This window comes from Lichtheimia ornata (genome assembly GCF_029851405.1).
Source record: "Lichtheimia ornata isolate CBS 291.66 chromosome Unknown scaffold00009, whole genome shotgun sequence".
NCBI lineage: Eukaryota > Fungi > Mucoromycota > Mucoromycetes > Mucorales > Lichtheimiaceae > Lichtheimia > Lichtheimia ornata.
Genome location: NW_026695329.1, coordinates 412,524 through 434,350, shown reverse-complemented (window position 1 = coordinate 434,350; position 21,827 = coordinate 412,524). Strand labels below are relative to the sequence as shown.

The window sequence follows — 21,827 nt, the reverse complement described above, 5'->3', positions numbered from 1 at the left end:
GAATTGAGATTTATGCATAGGTTTTATTGTTCCCATGGTATCCTTTCCCTTTACATTTTCTCTTGCATAGCACTCGCTAGTGGTTTTGCTAATTCTACTAGCTTACGTCCAAAGTTGATCAAGAAACCTAAACAATAAAAAGTACATCAGATCATATCCCATAGATCACTTTTATCATTGTACACACACACATACCCGTATTGGCATCTGCACCTCCAACCACCGTAATGATCAATGGATTGCTGTCGTATTGTACAAACTGATATTGATCGTACATGCTCATGATGTATCGGTTTTGCTTGAGCCCAAGTTTGGATGCCTTTGAAAACGTTCCCTTGTCAGCTAACAAGAATGAAATCATTCAAAGTTATCTCGTTTCAACAAACCTGGTTGTTGGCTATCGTAAATGACGTGAAAAACGTGGGATCGACAATGTTCTCGGGTGCATCCTGTTGAGCAGCTGGTGGCAATCAATAAGCGACATGTTGCGCATGGCTTCTCCGGAAAGATATCGCTTACACTTCAAAATGACGACGCCATCCTTGTCTGTAATAAAGGCTGCCAAGAGCCCTTCGACGTAATTCTGTTCGCACAATCGGTGGAGATTGTCTTCAATGGCCATATTCAAGAGGTGAAAGTCAGCATACGCATAATAGAGATACAACACGACCCACTCAAGACGTCATTCGGAGTCGAGCCGCATATAACAGAGTGCCCTCCCCTTCTTTGGAAACGCCTTCTTTGCATGCATGGAGGTTATAAATGTTTATTTGATTATGTAAAGACATGATCCATTATAGTGTTTATTATTACATGTGAATACGACTTTCTATTATTTGAATGAATGCTGAAAACAGCATAGGGGTGGAGAGTGTGTGTGAATAAGTTTATGCGAGACGTCATTGTAAATTTGCCATGATGGGAAAAGCTTGCTGTACACTGAGTCAGCATGGCGTATTTGAGGCACATCAACCCCACACTTTTTTATGCACCCTCTTTCTCCCTTTTTTTTCATACCTCTCGTATGGCACCAAACACCAACAAACGACCCGTACGTATTGGATGTTACTCTGCCTTCCTTGGCGATTCTCGAGATGCAGCAGCCCAATTAGTACGTGAAGAAGGAGCCAACTTGCACTACCTTGTAGGCGACTATCTTGCTGGTAATGAATGATGAAACGCTGTACAGCCTTATACAGTATCCGCTGACAACCATTATTATAGAGATTACGATGGGTGTGCTTGCCCTCCGAAAACATGCACGTCAAATGGTCCCTGGATTAAAAGACATCGAAGGTGGCACACTAGCAGTCGATTACATTGGACAATTCCTTGCCTTTGTCCTTAAGCCTCTATTACCCGATCTCAAGCGAAACGGCACAAAGGTGATCACCAATGCTGGTGCACTTGATCCGCTCGGTTGTAAAGCAGCTGTCGAGGAGCTCTTGAAAGAACAAGGAATCGATATGAAAGTAGCAGCTGTCTATGGTGACGACATGATGCCTGAAAAGGGGGGTATCGCCACATTTGATGCTTTCAAGAATGATGTTGTGTCATTTTCTCCCACGTCCGTCACCGAACATACACGTGATGCTGATCGACTTCCAACAAGTAACGAACCGATCATGTCAATGAATGCCTACTTTGGTGCCAAAGGTGTTGCAGCTGCCTTGGAAGCAGGTGCTGACATTGTCGTTACCGGTCGTGCTGTTGATTCAGCCATCGTCGTTGGCCCATTGATGTATGAATATGGATGGACACCAGAAAAGAATAGCAATTATCATGATCTTCTTGCTGCTGCCTCTTTAGCCGGTCATATCATTGAATGCGGTTGTCATGCTACTGGCGGAAACTTCACCGATTGGAAATTAGCAGCATTTTCTCCCTATGGTGGATATGCCAATATGGGATATCCGATTGTCGAGTTTGAATCAAATGGCGAATTTATAGTCACCAAACCTGAACGCACGGGTGGTCTTGTAACACCTGCCACTGTGGCAGAACAAATTTTGTATGAGACTTTGGATCCTGCTTTATACATTCTCCCCGATGTCATTCTCGATATGCGACAGGTGCAACTTACTCAAGTAGCCAAAGACCGTGTTCATGTAAAAGGAGCTCGAGGAGTTAAGCCTACACCCTATCTCAAGTGCTGTGGCATCTTTATGGATGGATGGGTTGTCAATGGTACCTTGATCATTGGTGGTGCACAAGCCAAAGACAAAGCTGATGCAGTGGGTCATGCCATTATTGAACGCACAAGACGCATGCTCAAGGAACGTGGTATGGAAGATTATCGTGCCTACAACGTGGAAACACTTGGTTCGGAAGCATCACTTTATGGGTAAGTGCTTATATAGGAATAATGTTGTCATAATCTCACATGATTGTTTAGTGCAACGTCTCAAGCTCATGGAACACGTGAAGTGGTGCTTCGCATATCGGCTATTCACAATGATCGCAAAGCGCTGAGAATCTTGTCAAGTGAAATCTTAGCTGTAAGTATCATTATTAACACCATCATGATGATAGCCTTGATACTAAAATGCAATCATAGCCTGTCACTTGTATGGCTCCAGGCACTGGTTTTGGTGAAGTTCGACCACCATTGCCCAATCTCGTTCATTTCCCATGCTTGCTACCCAAAACCATGATTAAAGCCCAGGTTGCTGTTGGAACAGCTCGGCCACAATTGATTGAATGGGATGCTTGGGATGACACCCATGCTTATGAACACTCGACCCCTGTGCCATCCATTCCAGAACCACCTGCCAGCGAACTTGGATCGCTCGTCAAGACCAAATTGATCAATGTGGCCTATGGTCGTAGTGGTGAAAAGGGTGATGTCTCTAATATTGGTATCATTGCACGTGACCCCAAAGTGCTACCTTACATCAAGCGTTCGGTGACTGAAAAAGTGATGGGCGAGTTTATGAAACACCATTGTCACGGGACCGTTAAAATGTACGAATTACCTGGATTGCATGCACTCAACTTTGTATTGACACAAGCATTGGGCGGAGGTGCATTGACATCACTTGTAATGGATAAGCAGGGCAAATCATTCGCTCAGCTAGCTATTAGTGGTATCGATGTAGAAGTCCCAGCAAGCTTTTTAGCCACAGAGTCAAAGATGTAGCATTTATTCCATTTGTCAGTAGTCTACAATACAACAATTATGCAATGAAGCTCTAAAGTAATGTGTGTGATGTGAGTGGTGGCCGATGAGTGTTGCACCAGGATGTGGCAAATGACGAGAGCGTGTGCGGGGTATTCATTCCGCAGGAGAGAGACACACAAAGTTGTCTTGTCTCTTTCTTTGCCAAAAAACCCCCCTTCTTCTCTACGCCATGCCCTCGGGTACCAATAAGAAACACCAACTCGAAGACATTCTGTCCGACAAGGTCTCAATCATGGAGACGGACGACGTTGCCGAGGACACCGCCTCTGTGGATGATCACGATGCACAACCCGGCTTCTGTGTCGAATGCAAAGATCAACCTGTAACGATCGTTTCATACCACCGATCGCCATGCCGTCGAATACTCAACATACGTAATAGGCTATTGTACACTGCGACAACTGCAACGAGCCATTTTGTGAAGTGTGCTTTGGTAAAAATCGATTCTTCTTTACAAGTTGCTATGTCTCTTACCATTGGAAGTGGATAGGGATGATCCACCGCACTGGCAAGCGTGCAAAGCATACAACTCAACCTTATACAGCCGTATCGAGTGCAACAAATGGAAGCAATGATGCAATGGAACAAGACGATGAGATGATGGGAGTATGGATCAAGTATCGCATATTGCAAAAAGTGGTGGATGATAATAACGCTTTGTATAGCAACCCAAGGATGCGCCTATGACAACAGTGACACCTACAGCAGGCCCCAAGAGCAAGGAGATTGATATTGGGCAAATCATGGAAAATCGGTAAGGAGGAACAAAGAAATGAGCGTTTTCATGGGCTAACGGCACGTGATCGATAATGCAGTGCAAAGTACATCCCGCTTCGTTTACATTTGGAAGAACGCAAGTTCCTACGACTGTATGTGGAAAATTAGCAAAGGAGGACATTGGATATCTAACATGAGGTGACATGTTTCCTACAGTCTCGAAGCAGCATTGAATGTGACCGAGTATACAGGTAATTAGTAGTAGTCGTGACATGGGTCCTGGATGATGATGACTAAAACCAAGTTGTTGTGAAGATCATATCGACAATGAATCCCATACGAGCAAAGCCAAGCGCGTCGTGAGCCAAATCAAGGAACTATGTGCAGTTTTGACAGGATTGGTTTTGGCATGTGATTATGGACGAGGACAAGAACTCTTTGCGGATCGATCATTTGAGGAGAATGAAGAATTCTTTCAACGTATCTTTGAAATTGGAAGACGGTAAGAGTATCAGCCTAGGGAAAAGGGGACGCATCATGATAGTGGGAGATGTTAATCCATTGTATCTATTATAGCCACAAGATCATGAATCCAGAAAAGATGCGATCAGCATATGGAAAGCTCATGTACATGTTATCGGTAAGAGAGAGAAAGGGGAAAGAGGACTAGAGGATGTCGAGAATGGGTTATTAAGTGGATTCTATTTAGGACTCTATGATTCCCGAAGTGCAAGAGATGCTTGGTTTCTCGTGCGTTGCTCCCATCAAAACAGTGTACAGCTTCCTTAAAGAGCGACGAGGCTTAGGTGTGCTGCATGAGGATATCGTCTTGATAGCAACACGCGAGATCATACCCGAAGGCAAATCACGTATGCAGATCCAGAGCGAGATTCGACGCAAAGAGAAATCGATCGAGCAGCTGAGTCGAAAGTATCAGTCAAAGTTCCTTTCAGCAGACGAGATTCGGCATTGCTTGTATAGTATTGGTGACAATAATGCATACCTTCGTGAAAATCGGTAAGCTTAAAGAATTAGGTATATGAGCACACGAAATACTAAAATGGATCATCTTTCGTAGTGATCCCTGTGAAAAGATGTTAGCCTATCTTGAGGAGTTTTTCCATCCTACTGAAGCCGAGTGTGAGGAGTTTTCATTATCCATTGCAGCGGGTGCTCAGGGACATCGACTAAGTCATGATCACGAGACACAATACACCTACGTGAATCAGACCCTCAAGCTTTGGCGTGAGATCCTCAATGAAATGTTCATGCTCTGGACGCTGGCCGACCAGGATATGTTGAGCGCAGGGAACCCTTATCGGCTATCACAGACAGGCCAGGGCCTACATCGCATACAGCCGTGTCCTGCAGTATCAAGGGAGATGCACCGCACACTTTTCAAAGCACAAAAGAAGGCCGGCAAGTGGATTGGGAGCAGCGTCATTCATTTGGGAGATAAAAACGTGCCAAACGCTTTAATGTTCATTGACAAGGTAAGAGAATCCATATGCCAAAGATGTGTTTTTAGTAACCTATTTATATCGTGTTTATAGTATAATCAAGTCTCACGCATCCTCAGCCCGATATGTCTCACTCTTGATCGCATCGAAGAGCTCACAAACCATGATGGTGGAAAAAAGTTCTTACAACAAAAGTTTGGTGGGGTTGCTCAATGCAAGAAGACGATCTTGGGTAGGTCAGGGGAAGGAGGAAAAAGGGACAGGAGAATATAGGGTGACGATGATGCTTTTGCGCATTGTGTGTGGAGAGCGAAAAAGGTATTCAAGGAATGGATGGCAATATCACTAAACATCATTATCCTTTAGCCGACTTTTTCCGAGGAGCATTTGATGGATCTGGTGCGGATAACTTTTACGACGCTGGAAGCTGCATCGATGGACGACTCACGTCTGCATGGAATTGTAAGATAATGCGATTCACCTCCCTCCCTTTTCTACTGCAAAATACTATAATAGCCCCTAACAACGATTCATCTTTAGGGTGTTCGCAAATAGAGCGCAAGTCTTACTTCCCGGTGTTCTTATTGACGGTATGTTATTTTTTCAAAAGGAGAGAGAAAAACGGAATGAGGTGAATGAATTCATTCACATGTTTCCTTTTTTCATTGTCTAGGGATTTGTGGGCTTTGATGGTGGTGGATGGAGCTAAAAACGGGAATTCAAAAACACCAGGAAATCCAGAGATACATAGAAGCAAGGATATGCTAAACGTAGAAGAGTCTTTATATTGGCACAGACAACGTATACAAACACATGATTAAATGGCACAAAACGTTTTGCTCATCTGACACTTTCTTCATAACGACCGTGCGACATTGAAAAGGATTTGGGATTTGCTTTGTAGATCAGGGAGAACGTAGAATGAGATACCGGGGCACTATAACGATGATGGTAAATCATCATTAAAAGGCTACGATATAGGAATTGGGTGTATTCGGAGAGTTAGAAGAAACTATAGGAAAGAGCAAGGAGATCTCTTGATTGGGATCAAGCGGCAGGTTGCACGTGTCGTCAACATTTACGCGAGATATTTACGTTGAAGGATGCATAGTTGCCGCAGTGTGCATAATCATACGCATCACAGCTAGCATCCCATTGCAGCGGTACAGAATCCTCAAACGAGATAATTTACCATTACCATTGTCCTTGTGGCTATTTAACTTTTGCTGCTGATAAAGCATCAAAATCAATAGCTGGTAAAGCTAAAAGGTGTGTTTGTGTGGCAACAGCATATGAAGTTCTCCGCTTACTCATAACTCTGACAGTGATCTGGATATACATTACTTCATAAATCAAGAGGACGTGAATATCAGCTAATGCAGCCCATGTTCCTGAGCACTATGCTTGAGTCTCCTTGCATCATTTCGACGTCGAAAAAAAAACACCCACCAATCTAAATGTCTGCTGGTCCCTTTCCCCAATCAGGTACGTGCTCTCCTTTGCTATGTATCCTTGTGACTTGAAGAAGACCATCAATCCATCATTATCAATAGTATGTTGATGGCATGGCCAAAGGCATGTTTGTCTCATGACAACTTCTAGAACGGCTGTTAAAAGAGTAGAGCGTTGCTATATAGATTCCTTGAAAACGATGGCTGGGGGAGAGCAGCACCTCACACAACAGCTAGTGATTAGGGAGCGTCTCCTTAACCATGTACGAAGGTGAGCAACAAGGAATAATCCGCCTTTGCCGAGGTATATAAATACACATCGTCCTGTTTGATGCACGGCCGATCAGAAGCCTTCATTCTCTCTCTCTTTTGTATTCTCACTTTTTCAGCTACTCCTGCAATCCAACATCATACACCACCCTATTTATGCTTGTTAATTCTTTTCCCTCACATTGCATTGATAACAAGTAAATAATACGTGAGCTTTGTGGCCGTACGTGTCAAGTATTGATATGTTTTCAACATTCGTAGTATGATGCATGGCGACAACACTGATTTAAACGCTATGGATGATTATACCAGCCGACTACAGCACTCGACTTTTACGCGAAACGAAACCACCATCCCATATCTGTGCTTGAATGGCATTTATGCAACACGACAAGCAACAGCACCGCCACCCTTTTCTACTACCACTACAACTTTAGACACTTGTGCGGCTGGTCCGCATCCATCACACGCACAACATCAGCCTCCCTTTCCATCATCCTCGCTACCATTGATTGGAGCCAACATGATCCCTTCACCACCTGTGAGTTGCCCATCACCTGCAAAGTAAGCATTGACATAAAAGGAACGGTCATGGGACCCCCTTGGCTATGCCGGTTGCCGGCATCTGATCTGGGACTGTGTAACCCATGCGAAGCATACTGGCAACAACATTTCGTCTCACATCATTTACTTTCTCCTTTTGAATAGCTTCCGATACGATATTGTCCTTGAAGGTATACAATTAACAAATCCCCCTTTATTATGACACACGTGTGCTTTGCCAGCAGCGATGATGATTTACACACAGACCATGCTTTTTTCTTATAGCACCTCCGGCTGCTGCTGCTCAACGAGTTGAGGAGTCACCTGTCACCTATCTCAACAAAAGTAAGTGATGCCAACATTCGCTTATTGATTCTTTACAATGACCCTAACAACGTTGTAGACCAATACTATTGCATCAATTTGACTGATACCGATGGCTATGATGGTGTCGTTACAAGCACGCTCACTATTACATTCCATGAAGAATCGCATCGACGCCTTACTGCTAATTACTGGCGTTTTTGGCTAGGCCAACAACAAGATCCACAAAGCGCACGAGCTCTCGACCTTAGTATGTTGTACTACACAAAGCATACAAACAATGCAAAAGCTGATCGCCCTCCTTTTTCTCTCCTTGCTTTGACAGATGTTGAGCGTTCCTCTGGTATTTACAATGTGCAATGTCCTGAGTTTGATCGTGTCGTTTTTGAATGGAACGGCAAACGAGGAGCTACCATCCATGTGCGATTCAATTGCTTGTCAACCGATTTCTCAAGGATAAAGGGAGTCAAAGGGATTCCTTTACGCTTGCATATGGAGACGCAAATACCTTCATCCACTAGTGCAGGTGCCGTTACGACACCGTCAAATACGTATTCCGAAGCAACTTATTGCAAGATCAAATTATTTCGGGATAAGGCAAGTTGCATTCAAGAATTGTTCTTTGTTTCTCAACTCAAAATCCCTTGCTCTTTTACACACACGCACATCCCCTTGCTCCCTAAAGGAAAAAAAAAGACACTAACACTTGTACTTTACGCACAGGGTGCAGAACGTAAGAATAAGGATGACGCTCGTCATCTGGGACGACAATTAGAGAAGCTTCGAGGTATGTATTAGTGTACACTAAAACAGCAACACCTGATGCTGTATGCACACATCCCTTTATTCTACCACAACAAAGTTGCTTACATGTCCTTTATAGGTGACTTGGGCAAGCAAGGTGGTAGTACTAGTATCGATACCCATCCATTATGGCTCGCATACTACCGATCACAACCCTATACCTTGTTTTCAGAGATTCCTGAAAGTGTATCACCGCCACATCCTACGCTATCATCACCTTCTGATTCATTGACAACAGCAACAACAACGCTAGCACCATCACCAGGTTCGACTCCTGAGGCCTCTTCACCTCCATCATCATCAGCCGTGGCATCTCCACAACGTGCTCCTGCAGCAGCAGCTGTAGCAGGTATTAAGCGTGTACGATCTCGTATGGATGATGACTATGTGCACACTACAACAACGTCCAATGAACATATCCTATGTGATCCTGCTGACATTGATCCCAATTATGTGCCAGTGAGAAAACGGCGTACGGCAAGTGAGTGATCTAATAATACATTACGTGGATTCAACAACCTGCCATCGTACTCATTGATCATTTCTAGAGCTGGCCTTTTTTGCAAAGTTCCCATTTAATGAATTGTATCGCGCTATTTATCTTGATGAGTTGACGGTAGACGACTTGATACAACAACTTGGCAACAAGATGAACATTTCGTTGCCTATTCAACATGTGGTACGTAGGGTTATCAAAAAGGATACCGGTAGCCCCATTGTTGTACGTGTGGATGATACAATGGTGCAAGACATCCCGGAAGAACAAGACATGGAGATCGAGACCCAGGTCTTAGAGGATGGTGCATTTACATTGATACTGCATTATTAAGGATATCCATGTTGTATCCATTCTCTTCCTTTTACCCATTACATGTACTACTTTATTCATCACTATGCTAGCACGTCAAGATGCCTTAATGTGTATAACGTTTTCTCTCCTTTCCACCACTCGTCTTCTTGTTACTATTCCAGCGCATTCTTTTTAAGAAGATTGAACCTTACATGTGGTTCGCATGTTTTTTATAGTACACAAACGCCACTTTATTTCTATATGCATGTATATGTGCTGTGTATGCGTTGTCTTTCCTTAGGAGAAAAAGGGGTGAAAAGAGAAAGCACGGAGGAAAACAGGAGGAGATAAACTCAAACCTTTTTGCACAATTGTTCATCTGATACAGTAGTCTTTATAATTTGAAACAAAATACAACACGAAAAAGTGTTTGATTTTCTAGCTGACGTCTCTATGGAGCAATGCATGTGAGGAATGGTGGAAATTGGAGAGAACCATTGTTGTAAAAGAGAGAGTGTGTTGTGAAAGTTGTGTTATGCGAAAGTGTGATGTGAATCAATAACAAAATTATTGAGCACCCATCTCCTTGGCAAGCTCCTCAGCACGCTTGATGACATCGCTGATATCGCCTTGCATGTAGAAAGCGGATTCGGGAAGGCTATCGTGCTTGCCATCCAAGATTTCACGGAAGGAACGGATGGTGTCAGTGAGCTTGACAAGACGACCTTCATAACCAGTGAAGACTTGGGCAACAGCGAAGGGTTGGGACAAGAAACGTTGGATCTTACGGGCACGTTCGACAACGAGCTTATCTTCTTCGGACAATTCATCCATACCCAAAATGGCAATGATATCTTGAAGCGACTTGTAGTTTTGAAGGATTTGTTGGACACCAGTGGCAACCGAGTAGTGCTCATCACCAACGATACGGGGATCCAAGATACGAGACTTGGAGTCAAGGGGATCCACAGCGGGGTAGATACCCAATTCAGCAATGGAACGAGACAACACGGTGGTGGCGTCCAAGTGAGCAAAAGTAGTGGCAGGAGCAGGATCGGTCAAATCATCAGCAGGGACGTAGACAGCTTGCACGGAGGTAATGGAACCATTCTTGGTGGTAGTAATACGCTCTTGCATACCACCCATATCAGTGGAGAGAGTGGGTTGGTAACCGACAGCAGAGGGAATACGACCAAGCAAAGCGGACACTTCGGAACCAGCTTGAGTGAAACGGAAAATGTTGTCAATGAAGAGCAACACATCTTGACCCTCCTCATCACGGAAGTATTCGGCAATGGTCAAACCGGTCAAAGCGACACGAGCACGAGCTCCAGGGGGTTCGTTCATTTGACCAAAGACAAGAGCACACTTGGATTCACCTTCGAGCTTGATGACACCAGTGGAAATCATTTCATGGTACAAATCGTTACCCTCACGAGTACGTTCACCAACGCCACAGAAGATAGAGTAACCACCATGAGCCTTGGCAATGTTGTTGATCAACTCTTGAATCAAGACGGTCTTGCCGACACCGGCACCACCGAAAAGACCAATCTTACCACCACGAGCATAGGGAGCAAGCAAATCGACAACCTTGATACCAGTCTCAAGAATCTCGGGAGTGGGGGACTGATCAACGAATTCGGGAGCATCAGCGTGAATGGCACGAGTGGCCTTGGACTTGATAGGACCACGCTCATCAATGGGCTCACCAATGACGTTGATGATACGACCAAGGACTTCGTTACCAACAGGAATGGTGATAGGAGCACCAGTGTCAATGACCTTTTGGCCACGAACAAGACCTTGAAAAAGTAGTTTTTAGTGCCCTGATGTTTCATTTTTCCAATCCAAAAGACAACAATAGCTTACCTTCAGTACCATCCATGGCAATAGTACGAACAGTGTTCTCACCCAAGTGTTGAGCAACCTCAAGAACAAGACGACCACCAGTGTGATCTTGGACTTCCAAGGCGTTCAAGATAGCAGGCAAGTTCTCTTGGTCGAATTGGACGTCAACAACGGCACCAATAACCGAGCTGATATGTACACATGCCAAGTGAGCTTTCTTTTTCTTTGTGCAAACGTGGAATGATTGTAGGAATTCAATGCTTACCGAATTTGACCAGCGGATTGGGCCTCGGTGGCATAAGCACGAGCTTGATTGAAGGGTAAGAAAAGAGCATGTCAATATGACCCAATCCAATGTGTTTTTGTTTTTCCCTTTTCTTCATTTACCTTTGTTGGCAGCTTGGACACCAAGGGGCTTAGTAGCAAGACGTGTGGCAGGAGCACGGAACGCGCTAGTGGCGACACGGCCAATGGCACGAGAGATGAACATTGTGGTGGGTGATAGGAAGGGAAGTTCAAAAAACTTTGTTGTGGCCTTTGTCGGCAAAGTGCTTTGTGACGAGCATCGGCAACACCACCCCGGTTAATTTCAGTGCCTGACTACTGTGTCTATCCTTGGATTATCCTCTCTTTTACATCATGTGTATACACACACACACCCACATGTACATATAAATCTATATCCTATACCTTATGTATTGTATTCATTTTTCCCAAATACAATCGATATTGTACTTTTTTCGCCAAGCATAGTGTCCATGAGCTTACTTCCACCGAGTCAAAAGTTGGCGTACTATTGAATTTGAATGCCAGATGCTAGCAGCATAGGTTTGAAAATGTGTGAATAGCCCAATGGTTGATCATCATATCCTGAGAGCTGCTCATCAATGATAATGCTAGTAGAAAAGCATGCATTGCTTGTACTTGATCATACATTCAACGAAGAGGCGAATCCAAATACTATGAATAGGTTCGATGACCAATCCAAGCCAAACATGATGTACCTTCAGGCTGCTGCTCTAGCAAAAGATAAAGTACATCAATCATGGGGTTGTTGATCATAACACTTTTGCATGTCCATAATCCGAAAGAACAAGTCGATGTATCGAGATGAGTTTCCAAAGAGCTTTACTACTTTATTGCAATTCCCATAACGTGTCTTTCTATATTCTCTAGTTGCTATATGGTGTAATGATACACATACTTGATGATACTGGATATTGGGTGGGTCGTGCATGTAGCAGGAAATCACGTGACGGGGATAAACCAATCATTTTTGATCTTGCCAACTGTTTCAGAGGATTGCCTCGTGGTGCTGTTTCATTCCTATCCTTTTCTCCATGTCCAATCTCTCACCTGCCATCAGTATGTGCCATTGGATATATAATACACTTCTTGTATTCTGAATCAGCGAATGCAATAGATAAGAACAAAAGACGATTCAAGCCAACTACTTCAGTGACCAAACGACAAAAGAAAAAGGATCCGCAGCTCGGCCGTAGCGATCCATTCAATACCCAAGTCACCAATGCACAGCAGCAACCGGCGGTTGATACGAGGAATGAGCCTAGCAACGCTTTGGAAGACAACGAGAGAGGAGATACATCAAAGGAGGGAACCACGTCTTACACACCTGTACAAAAACCGCCGCTTGATCCAGATGCGGTGTTACGCATTATCCGAGCTCATGTGGAACAACAATCATCGAGACGCAGACCACAACGGAAAGGTGTATGCAAGGATGTGCTAAAACATCAAGGAGAAATCAAGAGAAGAAGGCTGGAACAAGAGGAGCAAGAGAAGGAGGGAAAGGACGGCTTGAAAGAGTAAGCTTATTGATCCATGGCATAATCGAAAACGATTACTCAAGAGTTTTATAGGCAAGCAGCAACACCACAAGTGACCATGGTCAATGGAGAGATTGTTCTGGATCCATCATCGCTTTCATACTCGGCACCATCCACCCCTCGCGAGGAAATTGTCGAAGTTGTGCATGAAGAGAAAAATGACAATTTGGTGGACAAGAAGGTGAAAAGGAAGCGCAAAGGGATTCCCAAACGTTGGACTCAACAGGAAGAGGAATTGTTCTATGAGGTAAGTTTTTGCTTTTGCTAAAGAGTTTGAGCCAACCATGTTCTAATATCGGTATAGCTACTCAAGGAACATGGGTTAGCCTTTCACAAGATCAGTCAATGTATACCCGGACGAGATGCCAGAAATATACAGAGGAAATATGACAAAGAATGCAAACTGAACCCATTCAAGATTGCCGAGGCATTCAAGCGATAATTCATTATGTACATATGTAGATATCATTGTAGATAGACTATTCTTAATCACATCCATATTACTATACTATATACAATCCTTCATATCCGAAAGCGTATCATTGTTGCGATGACATATTTATTGGGAACGGGATAGTGGTCTACTTGGAATCAAAATGGGCGAGAACGAGAGAGAGAGAAAGAGAGAATGATGGATGATCTATTGTCTAGGAAGAGCGACAGGAACCCATGCGGTGACCTTGGCTTTGGTGGTGCTGTAGGTTCTGAAAGCGCTACGAGTGCCGGTGAAGTTGGGTGTAGGTTCAGTCCACCACTTTTGAGATTGGATGTTCATATCAGTAGGAGGTTCCTGGACGATTCTTGCCATCCACATGTGCCTGTATGATATAATTGTATGAGTGATATTGGTTGTAGTAGTCGTCCAACTGCGTACTATTTACCATGCAGGATCAATATCAGCACCATCAGGGTCAACACTATCGAATTCAACCCAACGTTCACGACCTATAGGGATAACAAAAGTAAGCTCATGTGACCCAATGTCAAGCTGAATCGACACGCCGTACCCGAGATTTCGTCGTTGTTTTCAAAGTACTTGTTGCCAAAGCGATCAGCACCAATAAAGGCACCCCATTTGGTATCACCAATGTTGTTCATTTGCTTCAACGAGTTGGCAGGACCAGCTTTTAAGACGTTCTTGATTGTACGACCAATAGTGGACATGGCGTTGTATTAGGTAGAGGAGAGAATGAATTACATGCGAGACCACATGTTTTCCCTTTAGGCAGTGCTGCAACCCTATCTCGCAGTCACCAGACCACACACACCCACACACACAATCGTTATGCTTAAACTTGCAGACAACATGTACTCCTTGCATAGCAAATAACTTTATACACGCATCCAATGCTCCTTGACGAGTCTCTTTGTGTCTAATTGGGTCATCATTTCAGTCATTGTTATGAAAAAGAACCAGGATCATTGTTATTGGCTCTACTACTACGCATCCATTCATTGGCTATAAGTTAAAAGTAGACGTAAGGCATCAACCATCATTACCAAATGCATGCATGTAAATAAACAGCTCTTTTGATTATCAATGTAAACAAGTAAAGATGTATGTTTTCTATACCGAGAGATGGGAATAATGATGATGATGATGATGGAATGTAGATGGATGAATTGAACAGCCGAAGTTGAAGCCACGGCGATCTTTAGCCGTACCTGGAGAGATTAGGACCGACCCACCATCACCCAACGCACCTCTTGTCGTGTACAACTTTAGCCTGCTGTCAGCGAAATAAGCCCGAGAGAAGAATCTCCTTGAATCGATTGCCCCAAAGACTTGCTCCTCTAATTCAACATTCAACTCGCACATGACGTTACCTTCGCAACCAGCCAAACCACCCTCATGGTATACGTCGGCTACAGCAACAGCAGCAACAGCAAGGCCCCTTCAGACAGCTATCCACAACACACAACCTTATCGCAATGCTGTTCAAAGCAAAAGGAAAAAGGCCAAAGAAGTAACATCGGTGGGAGGAAGCACAGCCATTGCCCGATCGCTCATGATGCAAGGCTTGTACCTGTTTTATCGTACACCCGTCAAGGTAAGGAAGAAGGATTCCATTTGTATACACAACTGCGCACAGACAACAATGACACCTTACAACCACCACCACCCCTTGTTATTATTAGTTGTTTCGACCATTGAGAGTGGATTATTTGATTATGGCAAGAGCAATCATGCCTCCTTTGGATGAAGCATCTTCAAAACGATTCTCTTTTCGATACACATCTATCGGCATGATATCGCACGCTGTCAAGAAACAAGGTGTAAGTTACACTTTTTGCAATTCAACCTCCTTTGGTAATAACACTTTCCATCGTTTGTATAGTGGAACTTCATCCCAAGACATGTCCTGCCTCCACTGATAGCAAATACCGTCATTGGCACCGTTCTTTATACGACTTACATCGCCACCTTACCCATGTTCCATCCACCTTCATCATTCCAACTTCATCGTCCATTTCCTCCTCCTCCTTTCACTTCTGTATTCATGGCTGGTAGGTCATTCATCAACCAATGCAAAGGTATTCCCTATCTCATACACACATATACACGCGTTATCTCTAGGTTGTATTGCTGGTGCCATGCAATCCATTGTTGCTGCTCCTCTCGACTCAGTCAAGATTCGCTTTGAAGTGAGTGATCTCTTGGAAGGCAAACACAGATCCATGTATCAGTACGCCAAATCAACATTGAAAGAGTTGGGGATTGCAAGTGCCTATCGTGGTTTTGGTCTTACCCTTGTCAGAGTAAGTACTCACTCACTCACACTCACACATGTCTTTATTTGATTTAACACATGAATGACTTAGGATTCTCTCTCCTGTGGATTATTCTTCGCTACATTCGAATGGGTCAAGCAGCAAGGCTATTATTATTTCTTGGATGAGATGTATGGACTTCAGGTGGATTCTCGAAAGACATTGAATGATTTGGAAGGATTACATCGATCGGATACACCATCCACCGTATCAACGACAAACAAAGAACGACCTCCTCTATTATTGGAACCCATCTTTGTTATCCTGGCAGGTGCAGCGGCTGCAGTGGTAATGTCTACATTGCTGACAATGAGCAAGTAACCTCGATTCTAAAAGATGTGTATTATAGGCATACCAAGTTATCGAGCATCCTTTATCCAAAATCCACAGCATATTTTATATTGAAGAAGGGCAATCGGAATTCGCACATAAGGAAAGTAAAGAGTCAGGGCGTGAGCTTTATCGACGGACTTGGGAGCAATGCAAGCTGCAAGTGCGGTTAAATGGTGGTAGCTGGCGTAGGTTTCTTTATCAAGAATTTGCAGGCACAGTGCTCAAGGTCGTCCCGGCAACCAGTATTGGCTTCCTTGTATTTGAATTAGTGAAACGAGAGGTTGACTTTAGAAGTCTTGCGCTATTAGAAGAGGAAGAAGAGGAGGTGGAGGAGGAATAGTGTTTTCTTTGTATATAGTTTTGATACCCAGTTTTTTTTATTCTACATGCTCCTTTTTTTTCCCTAATGTTTGTTATTTGCATTAAAGAGTGTCTCGAATAGAGTTTTATGCTACGTGTATGTGTGTATGTCGATCACTTGGGATAGCCAAACATCCGATAGCTTGATTCGGATCTATTACCTGCTTTGAACGTTTGTACTAAATCACTCGTGTGCAAGGTGAGCAACTGAGATGTCTCACAAACAAGTAGGAGATTAGGAGTAAGTAGAATACATGGAACATGTAAAGCGATGCACAGCGGGATAAACACCGATTCAGGACACAGAAACCTTTTTTATGCAGCAGCTAAATGATGGATGTTTTTGCCCATAGAAGAATCAATGATAACAGAGAGAAAGAAAGAATTGAAAATCTCATTCATTTTGTGGCCAAAATGATTGCTTTATCAGGATACCATGGTTCGACAAGGATGCCTCTTTGGGACCATGGATGAACTAACCCGATCATACTCTCTCTGCTCTCAAAAACGACATTTACTTTCTTTCTCTTTTCTCTCTCTCTTTCTCTTTCTCCTTGATCATTATCTCTCTTTCTTTATCTTTTTCCTCAGGTTTACTCCTTTACTGGTTTATACTTTGTCAATGTCCAAGCCTGCTTCTTTTCTTCGAGAGTGAGTAAAACCGTATTCCTTATCCTTAAGTCACTGACGCGATTGACACGACGACACAACCTAGGTACAAGATCGTCATTGTAGGAGGTGGTGGTAAGTACAAGACTTGGCTCTCGAGAAGACGCCATTCCCTCATCATGAACAACTCCAGGTGTCGGCAAATCTGCCCTGACGATCCAGTTTATTCAATCGCACTTTGTTGATGAGTATGACCCGACTATTGAAGGTAGGATAGAAACCAAGGTTGCTAGTGGTGGTGGTAGTAGGATGAATTTGGTATTCATTTTATGTCTCAGATTCGTATCGCAAACAATGCATGATTGACGATGAAATGGCATTATTGGATGTATTGGATACAGCTGGCCAAGAAGAGTACAGGTAAACAAAACTCCCTTATATCCCTTTTTTTACTCCTTGACTTATGCAAATTCATATCGTCAGTGCCATGAGAGAACAGTATATGCGTAATGGCGAAGGATTCATTCTCGTTTACTCTGTCACTTCACGACTTTCATTCGATGAAATCAGTACATTTTATCAACAAGTATGCCGTGTCAAGGACCGTGATCATTTCCCAATGGTGTTAGTTGGCAACAAGTGTGATCTTGAAAGTGAGCGTCAGGTTTCTCGACTAGGTAAGTGTGTGTGCAGCGATACAAAGAAATAACAAGGGGTGGTCTATCTAAATCTATAATCTTGTTTCTCTAGAGGGGCATGACTTAGCTCGCCAATTTCGATGTCCATTCGCCGAGACGTCTGCAAAAATGCGCATAAACGTTGATGAAACATTTCACAATGTCGTACGAGAAATTCGAAGGATGAACAAGGAGCAGGAAGCAGGCCCCAATGGATATGGCCCTCGACGCCAAAACTTTGATGTGGAAGAAGGACGAGAGAGTGGAAGCGGCTGCTGTGGCTGTGTCTTGATGTGATCTGCTCACATTTTCTTTTATCTATTTACCCCACCACGTTATATCCTTTTGTTTTATAAGTGCTATCTTCCCTCTTCATCCTATGTAAATTGCATCCAGTACCCTATTTACGTAAACAAGTAATAACTCTTGTATTTATTGTCGATCATTTGCATGCAAGGATAGACCAAGAAGGGATATGTAAAGGGACACTACTGCTACATGTGGCCTGCTTTTAATACAATGATTAGCCGTCTCAATTGCTCGCTTCGCTCGTAAACTCTCGACTATAGAGTAACAAGTTTACATGTATACGCAACCATTTACACGTTTGTAGTGTTCATCTTTACAAGAACATGCATCCATATCTACACGTAGGAACCACACTTTTGTAACAAGATGGCCTGAAACAATGTTCAATCTTTTGATTTCCAGCTCTTCCCACTCCAAGCTTCTTCCCTCTTTCTCCCATTCTCGATTGTTAGCCCATTCACGTACGACCTCCACTTGCGAACGATTGTACTTCTTCAACCCATCATGTCAATCCTACACTTGTCTTGATCCAACTCTCTTTGACTGAATGGCAAGTTCATGGTGTTGACACAGCCTTCTTGTCACTCTTCTACAACACACGAGTCTCTTGACACTACACACTCTCTTGCACGCTTCCCTGCGACGACCGTTCGTAACAGCAGCTACCATTAGCAAGCTCTTTACTGCACCATCTCCAACAGCAACTTGCCTCACAGCCTGTGTCACGTGGACAGCAGATAGCCATTGTATAGAAGCAGCTTTATTTACGTGTAGCGACTTGCTTCAATACATACAACTTCCTATGGATATGGATCTGAATACTGCTTTGCTTTGATACATGGGATGGAAGGAGTGGATCTATTGACCGGCTTGGCTCCCTTGGCCCGTTTAGGACATGATCTCTAGTTTCGATGACACCACTTCAGCCATCAACTATGCCGCAACACAAGTAATCTTCACCTGGTTGAGCTACAATGGAAAATAACTCACAAAGAGAGATACCAAGGGCCGATGGAAAGGAAGCATATCAGCAGCGATCACATGGCTCTTTTCAACCAACGTATTGGACTTGGAATGGTGGCTATGATGGAAGGATGCAATCAAGTGCAAAGATGGGAAACCTGGAACGATTATTATATCACGTGGATTCGGCTGAGGATGGTGATGGGTTGGAATGGCATTGACGAGGGGGCTCAAATCTTTGACAAAATGTGCTTGCAACCTTGGATGTTATTGGGATACTTGAGTTAGAGCGAGCAGCTGCTATTTCACAATCATCGATGATGGATGTTTATGGTGACAGCAACCACGAATTTAGTGATACTATTATCCTAGCTTTCCCTATGTGATTCACCCGTATCTTATTCATTTTGCAAACCTGTTTCTTTAACTTACTTAATTGATAACCTAGCCTTCGACTTCTATTAAATGAACATTGGATCCAACATAATATGGTTTATGGAATGAAAGGGGGAAGAGAAATAGGAAGATCAGAAAGCGAGATTGGATCATTTACATTGTCGTATCCAAGATGTCTTGTTCCCTTCTTCTGTCATACTACATACATTCATGGTTAGGCTTCCTAATTCACTGCATGGCAGACGGTATCCATGACGGTTCTCAAATGTTCTATTTACAAAGATCATAAACACAAGAGTGATGATGACCATCAATTGGGCTTGCTGCATCAGAAGCTTTAATCCATTACACCCATGAAAGATTGAACTCTGATACAACGTGGCACGAGTGCATAAACACGCCATGATTACCTGTCACTCATCATATGCTAGCTTATACAATTCTATATGCCAACTAATCATTCCATACGGGCTACCACAGTAAGCCGACCTTGCTATACGCATGTCAGGGCAAAGGTTCATCATGCATTTTCCACCAATAGGATTGATCATTCAAATTCTCTTTCCTCTTGGCTCCGTTACACGAACAAGGCCTTCTGCATCTTTTGCTCTGCCAGGGTCCAGCTACTTCACAATGAACAAAGACACTCTTCATATAGCATCACGCTTACAAACATAAACGTGCCTGTATCTCCGAACTTTACAATGAAACGTGGGGTTTTTATTAGAGCAATGGGCTCGGCTTGGCCAACAGCACCTTGTGTGAAAGTTTCGCGTTCAATGTCGTAAACAGCCCAAAAAATATTTTTTTTGCTCGTCGTCGTCCAAGAGGTTGACCTCCAGATCCAGTTTGGCTGGTAGCGACATTGCGAAATCTGGGATTGGCAAGCTTGATCGTGAAACTGGCACCCAAGGTGCAGTTGGCCAAGCCGAGCACATTGCTCTATTCAAACCCCACGTTTCATTGTAAAGCTCCGGAGATACAGGCACCTTTATGTTTGTAAGCGTGATGCTATATGAAGAGTGGTCTTTGTTCATTGTGAAGTAGCTGGACTTTGGCAGAGCAAAAGATGCAGAGGGACCTCTTTTTGGGTAACTCAGCTACTTTGCATGACTGGAAGAATGGAAGGATGATATTGTATACTATTGACACAGCCCATACATTGCGAGCTAACAGCAATTTACTCACAATCGGCACTGTTGCCCACTCTATGATGTGAGCCTTCCTGCTCCAGACCATTTCCATGATTCAATTATCTTGATCCGAGCTGATTTGACTGAGCTAGGTCAAAGAGAGATTACATCAATCCACACATCAGCATACATTCGAATGTCTCAGCTCACTAATCCTTGTTCGACCGTAACTCAACCAAATCAGCTCGGATCAAGCTACTTGAATCATGGAAATGAATGTCTGGAGCAGGAGAATCATCCACCTACAATAGAATGCACAAAAGTTGGGAATGCATTGTTTTTTTTTTTTTTTTTTTTTTTTTTTTTTTTTTTTTTTTTTTTTTTTTTTTTTTTTTTTTTTTTTTTTTTTTTTTTTTTTTTTTTTTTTTTTTTTTTTTTTTTTTTTTTTTTTGTGTGTGTGTGTGTGTGTGTGTGTGTGTGTGTGTGTGTGTGTGTGTGTGTGTGTTAGCTGCCAATGTATGACCTGAAAAATGACGTTTGGTGTACCTGCCATGCATCGTCCCTGAAGTCCGGACTTTTTAGCTCAGCTACACAAAGAGGTCCCTCTGCATCTTTTGCTCTGCCAGGGTCCAGCTACTTCACAATGAACAAAGACCACTCTTCATATAGCATCACGCTTACAAACATAAAGGTGCCTGTATCTCCAAACTTTACAATGAAACGTGGGGTTTTTCTTAGAGCAATGTGCTCGGCTTGGCCAACAGCACCTTGTGTGAAAGTTTCACGTTCAATGTCGCAAACAGCCCAAAAAATATTTTTTTGGTCGTCGTCGAAAAAAATTCAAGAGGTCGACCCAAGATCCAACTTGGCTGGTAGCGACATTGCGAAATCTGGGATTGCCCACGATGAACTTCATACTTTGACACAAGATTCCTTTGACCCCGACGAGCACGTTGATCTATTAAAGAGCCCACGTTTGATTGTAAAGTTTGGAGATACAGGCACATTTATGTTTTACATATGCTGTAAGCGTGTGC

The 21,827-nt window shown here is 43.3% G+C and overlaps 9 protein-coding genes across 9 annotated transcripts; 6 read left to right on the top strand and 3 right to left on the bottom strand.

The window, feature by feature from the left end:
* Positions 1–50: 50 nt before the first annotated feature.
* On the bottom strand, positions 51–622 carry O0I10_003041 (uncharacterized protein; the record flags this gene model as incomplete). Its single annotated transcript, XM_058483115.1, has 4 exons — positions 51–127; positions 196–319; positions 387–460; positions 520–622. The coding sequence occupies 4 exons, from the start codon at positions 620–622 to the stop codon at positions 51–53; spliced, it is 378 nt and encodes a 125-aa protein (XP_058346204.1).
* Positions 623–1,024: 402 nt separating this feature from the next.
* O0I10_003040 (uncharacterized protein) lies at positions 1,025–3,139 on the top strand (the record flags this gene model as incomplete). The annotated part of the gene is made up of 4 exons (XM_058483114.1): positions 1,025–1,163; positions 1,225–2,344; positions 2,396–2,498; positions 2,558–3,139. The coding sequence occupies 4 exons, from the start codon at positions 1,025–1,027 to the stop codon at positions 3,137–3,139; spliced, it is 1,944 nt and encodes a 647-aa protein (XP_058346203.1).
* Positions 3,140–3,350: 211 nt separating this feature from the next.
* Positions 3,351–6,067, top strand: O0I10_003039 (uncharacterized protein; the record flags this gene model as incomplete). Its single annotated transcript, XM_058483113.1, has 14 exons — positions 3,351–3,503; positions 3,563–3,614; positions 3,672–3,787; positions 3,847–3,935; positions 3,997–4,050; positions 4,115–4,149; positions 4,214–4,400; positions 4,475–4,538; positions 4,608–4,915; positions 4,977–5,391; positions 5,452–5,590; positions 5,725–5,820; positions 5,899–5,948; positions 6,032–6,067. 14 exons carry the CDS (start codon positions 3,351–3,353, stop codon positions 6,065–6,067), a joined length of 1,794 nt encoding a protein of 597 aa, XP_058346202.1.
* Positions 6,068–7,374: 1,307 nt separating this feature from the next.
* O0I10_003038 (uncharacterized protein) lies at positions 7,375–9,579 on the top strand (the record flags this gene model as incomplete). Its single annotated transcript, XM_058483112.1, has 8 exons — positions 7,375–7,643; positions 7,788–7,813; positions 7,908–7,967; positions 8,026–8,196; positions 8,272–8,543; positions 8,670–8,733; positions 8,830–9,231; positions 9,299–9,579. 8 exons carry the CDS (start codon positions 7,375–7,377, stop codon positions 9,577–9,579), a joined length of 1,545 nt encoding a protein of 514 aa, XP_058346201.1.
* Positions 9,580–10,107: 528 nt separating this feature from the next.
* O0I10_003037 (ATP synthase subunit beta, mitochondrial) lies at positions 10,108–11,881 on the bottom strand (the record flags this gene model as incomplete). The annotated part of the gene is made up of 4 exons (XM_058483111.1): positions 10,108–11,345; positions 11,413–11,579; positions 11,657–11,699; positions 11,779–11,881. The coding sequence occupies 4 exons, from the start codon at positions 11,879–11,881 to the stop codon at positions 10,108–10,110; spliced, it is 1,551 nt and encodes a 516-aa protein (XP_058346200.1).
* An 850-nt stretch (positions 11,882–12,731) lies between these two features.
* O0I10_003036 (uncharacterized protein) lies at positions 12,732–13,680 on the top strand (the record flags this gene model as incomplete). Its single annotated transcript, XM_058483110.1, has 4 exons — positions 12,732–12,756; positions 12,815–13,217; positions 13,272–13,485; positions 13,543–13,680. The coding sequence occupies 4 exons, from the start codon at positions 12,732–12,734 to the stop codon at positions 13,678–13,680; spliced, it is 780 nt and encodes a 259-aa protein (XP_058346199.1).
* Positions 13,681–13,878: 198 nt separating this feature from the next.
* Positions 13,879–14,402, bottom strand: O0I10_003035 (uncharacterized protein; the record flags this gene model as incomplete). Its single annotated transcript, XM_058483109.1, has 3 exons — positions 13,879–14,056; positions 14,120–14,183; positions 14,246–14,402. 3 exons carry the CDS (start codon positions 14,400–14,402, stop codon positions 13,879–13,881), a joined length of 399 nt encoding a protein of 132 aa, XP_058346198.1.
* Positions 14,403–15,055: 653 nt separating this feature from the next.
* O0I10_003034 (uncharacterized protein) lies at positions 15,056–16,683 on the top strand (the record flags this gene model as incomplete). Its single annotated transcript, XM_058483108.1, has 6 exons — positions 15,056–15,289; positions 15,378–15,515; positions 15,578–15,746; positions 15,817–15,998; positions 16,062–16,298; positions 16,360–16,683. 6 exons carry the CDS (start codon positions 15,056–15,058, stop codon positions 16,681–16,683), a joined length of 1,284 nt encoding a protein of 427 aa, XP_058346197.1.
* Positions 16,684–17,325: 642 nt separating this feature from the next.
* On the top strand, positions 17,326–18,286 carry O0I10_003033 (Ras-like protein 3; the record flags this gene model as incomplete). The annotated part of the gene is made up of 6 exons (XM_058483107.1): positions 17,326–17,354; positions 17,419–17,447; positions 17,506–17,580; positions 17,651–17,732; positions 17,796–17,989; positions 18,063–18,286. The coding sequence occupies 6 exons, from the start codon at positions 17,326–17,328 to the stop codon at positions 18,284–18,286; spliced, it is 633 nt and encodes a 210-aa protein (XP_058346196.1).
* Positions 18,287–21,827: the final 3,541 nt, after the last annotated feature.